At 36.4% G+C, this 10,390-nt stretch overlaps 1 protein-coding gene across 3 annotated transcripts in view; it reads right to left on the reverse strand.

The window, feature by feature from the left end:
* Positions 1-10,390, reverse strand: part of bud23 (BUD23 rRNA methyltransferase and ribosome maturation factor) — a 31,199-nt gene that overhangs the window by 6,589 nt on the left and 14,220 nt on the right. For all 3 annotated transcript variants that reach the window (XM_061973065.1, XM_061973066.1, XM_061973064.1), the window contains exons 7-10: positions 8,342-8,392; positions 8,186-8,271; positions 8,035-8,080; positions 7,904-7,965 (exon numbers count right to left, since the gene is read on the reverse strand). In XM_061973065.1, the coding sequence (XP_061829049.1) occupies positions 7,904-7,965; positions 8,035-8,080; positions 8,186-8,271; positions 8,342-8,392 (245 nt within the window). The remainder of the gene's footprint in view (positions 1-7,903; positions 7,966-8,034; positions 8,081-8,185; positions 8,272-8,341; positions 8,393-10,390) is intronic.

Raw genomic sequence — 10,390 nt, forward strand, 5'->3', positions numbered from 1 at the left:
GTATATTCATAATATTTTTCATTTAGTTTCATTTTAGTTTAAAATATGTAATTATAAATCACAGATATATATTTTTTGGAATAATTAAAATGTTTCACAGGGATATACAGTTTCTATTAGGGTATACAAGCAATAGAAGTAAGTGTGTAAAATAAGTTTCGTTGGCAGAATGTGTTAGAGACTTAAAATAGAACTTTCCATCCCATTGCTATAACAGATGTAACAATTTTTTTAATTATTTATAAATGGTTGATTTATATATGAAGGCTACAGACGCAAGATAGCCGAAACTTGTCAGGTGCAAAACTTTACCTTACTAGCCTATATAAATCAACCACTTATAAATACACATTAGTAGGCTAAATGAACCTCTTCAACATATTTTTTTAATTAATCAGTTTAAGTTTACATTGCTGGCTGTCCTATCAACCTAAATGTTAAGTAAACACGAAGTAAAATGTGCTTTAAGTGGCGCATGAATGATATATTTTTCTATCTCACGAGAAGATGGAAGGACTCACCAGACTGGATATTAAAGCAAATAAAAGAGAGAGGCGCTCATATTTCAACACACAATCACACACATACTCACGAAGTGACATCATAGTAGGGTTGGGCGATATGGCCAAAAACTATATCACGATATAGGTATTTTATATTGATAGATATCGATAATTATTGATACTTTTTATGACTTATTTAAGCCTGCCAATAAATACAGTAAAACAATTTCCAACTTCCCAAGGGTGCTAATAATCAGTGGAGTGAGTGTCTGCTAGCGAGGTAAGATAAGCGTGGCTCAGGTAATAAAATAATTAAAATAGATTTGAAGTTAGTTGCAGATTCGAGACACTAGATAGCAGTAGTGTCTAAGCCAGGGGTGTCCAAACGTTTTACACTGAGGGAGGCACATGGGAAAAATTAAAGCATGCAGGGGCCATTTTGATATTTTTCATTTTCAAACCATAAAAAAATATATGGATTTTTTTTAATTATTATTTTTTTACCTTTCGGGCTTCCGGGGACCATAGAGTGTCTCAGTCATTAAAATGTTAAAAATAAGATTAATAATAAATAATAAATAAATAAATAATATTTTATTTAACACTTACAGTAAATCTCTATATCAACTTCAGGTTGATATGAAGTAAAAATAAAAATAAAAAAAAAATAAAAAAGGTTTTATGCCTTTTTTGTCAGACAACTTTGTTTTTTATAGTAAAACTGAAATATGCAGTATTTAGTAATTAGAGCCATAAAAGATCACTAATGCAGGACACCATTAATTTTAATTTATTATTATTTTTGAGTAATCATAGTGTAAAGATAAATAAAATCCCACTAAATATTTGGGATCCAAAAGGTGCCCGACTCATAAAGTGATACATTTTTATTAGGTTTTTTTTTTTACTTTCAACACTTAAGTTACGAGATCAACTTTAGATATATCTGTCAATTTTACGTTTGAACTATTATTTTGTTTCTTTTATGCTCTTTTGCCAAATAAAACATTTATGTTTTTATATGGCAACCACACAATATATGCAATATTTTTTTCCACATAAAACATTTTAAAGTGACATTTTTTAAGTAATTGGAGCCTTGAAAATAATTCATTATAACATTGATTTTTTTGTCTTTTTTTTTTAGCAATGGCAAAAAAAGAACAATGAAGAAAGACAAAAGAAAAAAAACAGCCTACACGGCAGCTTTGTGTCAACATTGCAACTTTTTATCGTTAGATTTCACCTCATTCCACTCTTTTTAAATGTTTTTTAACATTTTTGCAATAGCATTTCCAGAATGTGTGGCGGGCCGCACTTTGGACACCCCTGGTCTAAGCCATTGAACACTACACAGTAGTTTAGGAAGCAACTAACTAAACTGACACATTGTCAGGATGTTGCCGCACTAAATGCATTAAAACCAACAAAACTAAAGACAAAGTTCTGTTATTGAGTTGATATATCAAGATATTACAGTTTCTCTTCTCACTCCATGCAGTGACTCCACAGGAAGACAGAAAGACGGCGTAACCACACTAGCATTATGAGATGTTATGTGTGTGTGACGTCAGTAAGCGAGCGGCATGCAGCAGGAGTGGCGACTGGCGAATGTGTCCGGTTGTATGAAGCGATGAAATTGTCACGAATCCTCGGCCTCGTCATTTTGACCCGAAAGCGGAGTTTAGCAGACCCATTGTCGGGTAAAGTGAAGGGTGTTACCCCCTATGAAAACGTCTCCCCTGTGTTCCTTTACTACGGTCTGGGACTGGGAGCCTAACAGCAAGAAATGTGTAGGTGATACTGTTACGCAATTGGCTGTTAGCGTGTCCCCATTGGACAGTGACACTTCCTGTATTACCAAAGCGCGAGTGACTTCATGAAACACATCTTGCTTCTTGCGATCAAAAAATGTAAATATATATCGAATGCATTTTATATTGATATCGATTAAGTGTCCATCACGATATATTGATATCGTATTATCGGCCCAGCCCTACCTAACACTCTGCGTAGTATGTACACAGTACACAGGGATTCTCACTATTACACTGCAAAAACTGAAATCTAAGTAAGATTAAATATCTCAAATAAGGGTGATATTTGCTTATTTTCTGTCTGATAAGACAATTCTTCTCACAAAGCAGATTTTATGTTAGAGTGTTTTACTTGTTTTAAGGGTTTTGGTCCTAAATGATCTCACTAAGATATTACAGCTTGTTGCTGAGATTGTATGACCTATATTGAGTAAAACATGCTTGAAACTAGAATATCAACTGTTGCAAAGCTGTGTCATCAACACTCACAAGTATAAAACTGCTTGTTCAAAGTAATAATTTCTTATTTCAAGCATGAACAAAAAAACATGACTTTGACAAAATTGTGTCTCATAATTAAAACAGATGACAGCCAAATGGACTTTGCTGTTTTATTTTCAATGAAACAAGAGAAAAGATGTATTCATATAGTAGTACAGTTGGCACAGTACAGTAAACTGACAGTTAATATTTAAACATTTAACATGTGAGATTTCAAACTATTTTGAACAGATATAGTTTATGCACATTCAGGTTAATTATTCAAAATTACCATAAAGAAAAATTTGGCTCGGGGCCGGGCTGTATTTATTTATTTATATATATATATATATATATATATATATATATATATATATATATATATATATATATATATATTAATATTAATATATATATATATATATATATATATATATATATATATATACAGTGGGGCAAAAAAGTATTTAGTCAGCCACCGATTGTGCAAGTTCTCCCACTTAAAATGATGACAGAGGTCTGTAATTTTCATCATAGGTACACTTCAACTGTGAGAGACAGAATGTGAATCCAAGAATTCACATTGTAGGATTTTTAAAGAATTTATTTGTAAATTATGGTGGAAAATAAGTATTTGGTCAATAACAAAAATTCAACTCAATACTTTGTAATATAACCTTTGTTGGCAATAACAGAGGTCAAACGATTACTATAGGTCTTTACCAGGTTTGCACACACAGTAGCTGGTATTTTGGCCCATTCCTCCATGCAGATCTTCTCGAGAGCAGTGATGTTTTGGGGCTGTCGCCGAGCAACACGGACTTTCAACTCCCTCCACAGATTTTCTATGGGGTTGAGGTCTGGAGACTGGCTAGGCCACTCCAGGACTTTCAAATGCTTCTTACGGAGCCACTCCTTCGTTGCCCGGGCGGTGTGTTTGGGATCATTGTCATGCTGCAAGACCCAGCCACGTTTCATCTTCAAAGCTCTCACTGATGGAAGGAGGTTTTGGCTCAAAATCTCACGATACATGGCCCCATTCATTCTTTCCTTAACACGGATCAGTCGGCCTGTCCCCTTAGCAGAAAAACAGCCCCAAAGCATGATGTTTCCACCCCCATGCTTCACAGTAGGTATGGTGTTCTTTGGATGCAACTCAGTATTCTTCTTCTTTCAAACACGACGAGTTGAGTTTATACCAAAAAGTTCTATTTTGGTTTCATCTGACCACATGACATTCTCCCAATCCTCTGCTGTATCATCCATGGGCTCTCTGGCAAACTTCAGACGGGCCTGGACATGCACTGGCTTAAGCAAGGGGACACGTCTGGCACTGCAGGATTTGATTCCCTGTCGGCGTAGTGTGTTACTGATGGTAACCTTTGTTACTTTGGTCCCAGCTCTCACCGTTCTCATGATCATTTTGACCCCACGGGATGAGATCTTGCGTGGAGCCCCAGATCGAGGGAGATTATCAGTGGTCTTGTATGTCTTCCATTTTCTGATAATTGCTCCCACAGTTGATTTTTTCACACCAAGCTGCTTGCCTGTTGTAGATTCACTCTTCACAGTCTGATGCAGTTCTACAATTATTTTCCTGGTGTCCTTCGACAGCTCTTTGGTCTTGGCCATAGTGGAGTTTGGAGTCTGACTGTTTGAGGCTGTGGACAGGTGTCTTTTATACAGATAACGAGTTCAAACAGGAGCCATTAATACAGGTAACAAGTGGAGGACAGAAGAGCTTCTTAAAGAAGAAGTTACAGGTCTGTGAGAGCCAGAGATCTTCCTTGTTTGAAGTGACCAAATACTTATTTTCTACCATAATTTACAAATAAATTCTTTAAAATTCCTACAATGTGAATTCCTGGTTGTTTTTTTCACATTCTGTCTCTCACAGTTGAAGTGTACCTATGATGAAACTTACAGACCTCTGTCATCATTTTAAGTGGGAGAACTTGCACAATCGGTGGCTGACTAAATACTTTTTTGCCCCACTGTATATATATACAGAGGTGGGTAGTAACGCGCTACATTTACTCCGTTACATCTACTTGAGTAACTTTTGGGATAAATTGTACTTCTAAGAGTAGTTTTAATGCAACTTACTTTTACTTTTACTTGAGTATATTTATAGAGAAGAAAAGCTACTTTTACTCCGCTACTTTTATCTACATTCAGCTCGCTACTCGCTACTAATTTTTATCGATCTGTTAATGCACGCTTTGTTTGTTTTGGTCTGTCAGACAGACCTTCAAAGTGCCTGTGTTACTGGTGACGTTTCACTCCGTTCCACCAATAAAATGCAGTCACTAGTGACGTTTGACTCCGTTCCACCAATCAGATGCAGTCACTGGTGACGTTGGACCAATCAAACAGACCCAGGTGGTCACATGACCTGACTTAAACAAGTTGAAAAACTTATTGGGGTGTTACCATTTAGTGGTCAATTGTACGGAATATGTACTGTACTGTGCAATCTACTAATACAAGTTTCAATCAATCAATCAAAAGTGTGAAGGAAAAAAGACACTTTTTTATTTCAAACGTACATCCCGTCACAAGCCTAAAGACTGACTGCACAGTTCCTGTCTTCACAATAAAAGTGCCGCTCCATCGCGCCTGCGCTTTCAAAATAAGAGTCTCCGAAAGCCAGCGCAAACAAGCTAGCAAGCTACGGAATTTGCCGCCAATGTATTTCTTGTAAAGTGTGTGAAAACGAATATGGAAGCTGGACAAATAAGATACCAAAAACCAACCACTTTCATGTGGTATTAGACAGAAAGGAGGAACTTTTTTTCTCCTGCATTTGAAAACGTGGACGTTAAGCACTGCTGTCTGATTACAATCAATGCAAGTCATCAGAATCAGGTAATACACCAACTTGTATTCTTGTCAACATGAAAGAAAGGAATCTATATGTGTTAAACATGCATGTATATTCATTAAAACACCTTTAACATGTAAACAAAAACGGCAAAATAAATAAATATAAATGATATACTGTATATATCAATGTATGTGTATATATGTATATATATATATATATGATATGTGTGTGTATGTTACTCATCAGTTACTCAGTACTTGAGTAGTTTTTTCACAACATACTTTTTACTTTCACTCAAGTAAATATTTGGGTGACTACTCATTACTTTTACTTGAGTAATAAATCTCTAAAGTAACAGTACTCTTACTTGAGTACAATTTCTGGCTACTCTACCCACCTCTGTACATATATATATTAATATATATATATATATATATATATATATATATATATATATATATATATATATACACCGTATTTTCCGCACTATTAGCCGCACCTAAAAACCACAAATTTACTCAAAAGCTGACAGTGCGGCTTATAACCCGGTGCGCTTTATATATGGATTAATATTAAGATTCATTTTCATAAAGTTTCGGTCTCGCAACTACGGTAAACAGCCGCCATCTTTTTTCCCCGTAGAAGAGGAAGTGCTTCTTCTTCTACGCAAGCAACCGCCAAGGTAAGCACCCGCCCCCATAGAAGAGGAAGCGCTTCTTCTTCTACTGTAAGCAACCACCTGCCCCCGTAGAAGAAGAAGAAGCGCGCGGATATTACGTTTCATTTCCTTTGTGTGTTTACATCTGTAAAGACCACAAAATGGCTCCTACTAAGCGACAGGTTTCCGGTTCATGAAAAGACGCAATCTCTCCATCCGCACACGGACTACTATTTCACAGCAACTGCCTAAAGACTTTCAAGAAAAGCTGGCTACTTTCCATGCATATTGTAAAAACAAGATAGCTGAAAAAAAGATCCGGCCAGAGAACATTATCAACATGGACGAGGTTCCACTGACTTTTGATATTCCTGTGAACCGCACTGTGGATACAACGGGAGCACGTACGGTGAATATTCGCACCACAGGGAATGAGAAGTCATCCTTCACTGTGGTTCTAGCTTGCCATGCTAATGGCCAGAAACTTCCACCCATGGTGATATTCAAAAGGAAGACCTTGCCAAAAGAGACCTTTCCAGCCGGCGTCATCATAAAAGCTAACTCGAAGGGATGGATGGATGAAGAAAAGATGAGCGAGTGGTTAAGGTAAGTTTACGCGAAGAGGCCGGGTGGCTTTTTTCACGCAGCTCCGTCCATGTTGATATACGACTCCATGCGCGCCCACATCACGCTGGTTTTTAATATATTATTAAAGTTTGACTGACCTATCTGACTGTTTTTTTGACATTCCTTTAGCGCAGTTAGATGCGGCTTATAACACGGGGCGGCTTATAGGTGGACAAAGTTTTGAAATATGCCGTTCATTGAAGGCGCGGCTTATAACCCAGGGCGGCTTATGGTGCGGAAAATACGGTATATATATATATATATATATATATATATATATATATATATATATATATATATATATTCCTTGCGCACTAATTGACTGAAAGTACGCAATTGGCGTGATGATGTCATGTTGTCGATGGAAAATTGCATTTTTAGACAATATGATTTGCCTGAGCGGCTAGTAGACCCCGAGAGTAACAAGCGGTTGCCTTGTTGCCTTTCCATTAAAAAAATAAACTAGTTTTTAGTGCAAGTTTGCTGGTTTCAAGAAATGTAATGGCGAGCGCATATCATTATGTCAAGATAATGGCACTAGCATTTACTTCATTTAAGAATATTTTTCAACATATTGAGAAAAAAGGTCTCATATTTTTTTTTTCTATCAAGACAAGTGCACTTTTTATTAGTGAGAATATACTTATTTTAAGGTATTTTTGGGTTCATTGAGGTTAGCTAATTTTACTTGTTTTGGAAAGTCTTGACAAGCCAAATGTTCTTGTTCTATTGGCAGATAATTTTCCTTAGTTCAAATAAAATACCCCTAATTTTTTTTTTTTTTCTTGTTTTTGAACACTGACTTTTTGCAGCGTAAAAAGTCACATTCAACAGAATTACAACATTAAGACATTTAGTCTGGTGCACACGAAGCTCGAGGCGGCATCTTAATTAAATAAACGGATAAGAAAATTCAAGACCTTCAGGGTTTACTCAAACAGACACAATAATCTGATTAGCATAAGCAGGTTATTGCATGTGTGTATCTTACCTTTGTCCTGAAAACTGGACCTGGTTTGCAACTGTCCTGTCTGTGGTTTCTGATCCCAATCCCTATGGCAACCAATGGTTAAACAGAAGATAATCTAGTAAAAAAAAAAAAGTACATTGTTTGCCTCTTACCTTTGGCAGTACACCTGTCATGCCGGCAAACAGACACAGGAAGAACCTGAATATATACACAATGTCGGTGTGAATACACGGCATCTTATTTCAAATGCTAACAGGAAGCAAACTTGTCAAAATAAAAGCCCTGCTGGTGCAGGCCACTAACTTTTTGGCTTTGCTGCTGTTGGGATAGTCCACCACCATGCCGCCGCTGAAGCCTGCTTTCATGGCCTGCGATGTGATCAGCTCCAGCTGTGAAGAGACAGAAAATATATTGAGCAAGGGCAGCAAACTTCCTTTAACCCTCATACCTGGCGCTCACCTGCTCCGAGTTCTCTGGATACAGCTGAAAAACGGCTCGTGCGCCTCTTGACTGAAAGATACAGAATATGTAGTCATCTGGATTGTGAGACGCCAAGGCAGGTTACAAAGGAACTTCTAAGTCCTACAATTCGGAAAGGTACATTGATGAATGACCAATGAAGAATTCCATGTTTTCTGACTAATAAAGGTTGTTACAACATTGGTTACTCATGTTAAACAATGCCAAAGTATCAAATCATAAGGTCTGTGCATTTCGGCGTAAGCTTCCATGCAGTTTTGGATGCCTCTGGTTGTGGAGTTGTGCAGTCCGGCTATGTTGTGTCGTCAGAGCGAGGTGGATGTACTTATTTGGATATTAAAGGGAAACTTCAAGACTATATTTCTTGCAATTGTGTGCATTTCTACACTATATTTTACCCTCAGATTTATTCTCATCTACCTACCTCTTTTGGCTGTCTTTTTTGACACTTACTTACATGTCCCATGCAATGCACCATATCATTTTAGCTATTTTTAGTAGATATTTTACTAACATTGTTATTATTGAAAATGTAATGTCAAACTTTACAACATGCATGCATAGAACTCATTTGGCAACTCTATTCTATGGCCACAGCCCCTCAGGTAAAATACTTCCGGTGTTGTGACCTCTGTTTACAATCCGTCACGTCAAAAATATACCTTCTCGGCTGGGGCCGTGCTCTGGCTCCCACGCACTCTGGGAGTCGAATATATTGTACATACAAATTCACATATGCTCACATACATACATAGGTACCTACACTCCCACATACATACACAAATACAGTACATATTTACATACTTAAAGTTCGTACACCCACACGCACATTCAATATACAAACATACACATACACATACTGTACATATACACTCACTGTACAAACACATATACACATTCTGTACATATACATCCACTGTACAAACACATATACACATTCTGTACATATACAAGTACATATGCATACTTACACTCATGCACATAATCACGTTTCATCAAACATATATTAACGTTGTTGCCCTAGGGTAAACTGGGTATAACACATGGCACACGGACAAAGCTTAACCTATTGTTACTATAACAATCTACAAGGTTAATGTACGGTAGGTTGCTTCTTTTTCTCCCCCTCCATTTTTCTGCATTCTTTCGTATCTCCAGTTATCATTACGTATATGTATTGTTGCATTTTAACAACTGTATTGTTGATAATAAAGGTAAAGTATTGGTATTGTTCATTATCAATAGCGCTATTTCTATTGGTATTTGTATTGCTCCATTTGTAGTGTAATAATGCTCATTGTCATTTCTGTATTATTTTTTATTTTCGCTAACTGCTTATTTGCTATTACTTTTACCATCATATTTGTACATGTTGTATTTGCTGGTGTTGCTCTATTGTTGTTGTTGTTGTTGTTTGCTGTTGTTTTTGTCTCTCTGTCTAATCCCCCTCTTGTCCCCACAATTTCCCCCTCTGTCTTCTTTTTTTTCTCTTTCTATCCTCTCCTGCTCCGGCCCGGCTGCACTAAATGATAATATAAATACATTTAATAAAGTCAAATACAAATAAGGCAACAAGAGAAGTATCCTACACTTTTCTTTTGTAAAGTAAATCTGAACAGCCGACATGGGCATCTACATCAACTATATGATTTGCCTGAGAAGCTGGACAGGACAAAAAAAAAATATATATATATATATATATATATATATATATATATATATATATATATATATATATATATATATATATATATATATATATATATATATATATATATATATATATATATATACCTTCTCGCGGGCTAATAATAAATACTCTACAACTACGACTGGTTCGCAACTAACAGTGATCAGGTTGTAATAATCCAAATATGATTAGCAGCAAATAGGGTTTCAAAGGGGTGGAAAGTTTCCGGTAAATTTCCGGAAACTTTCCGGAAATTTACCACGGAAAGTTAAGCTTGGGAAGTTTGGACATTTTGACCATTTTTTGATTATTCAAAGTTGGACACCGTCCATCTTATT

Source organism: Nerophis lumbriciformis, linkage group LG17, assembly GCF_033978685.3.
Source record: "Nerophis lumbriciformis linkage group LG17, RoL_Nlum_v2.1, whole genome shotgun sequence".
NCBI lineage: Eukaryota > Metazoa > Chordata > Actinopteri > Syngnathiformes > Syngnathidae > Nerophis > Nerophis lumbriciformis.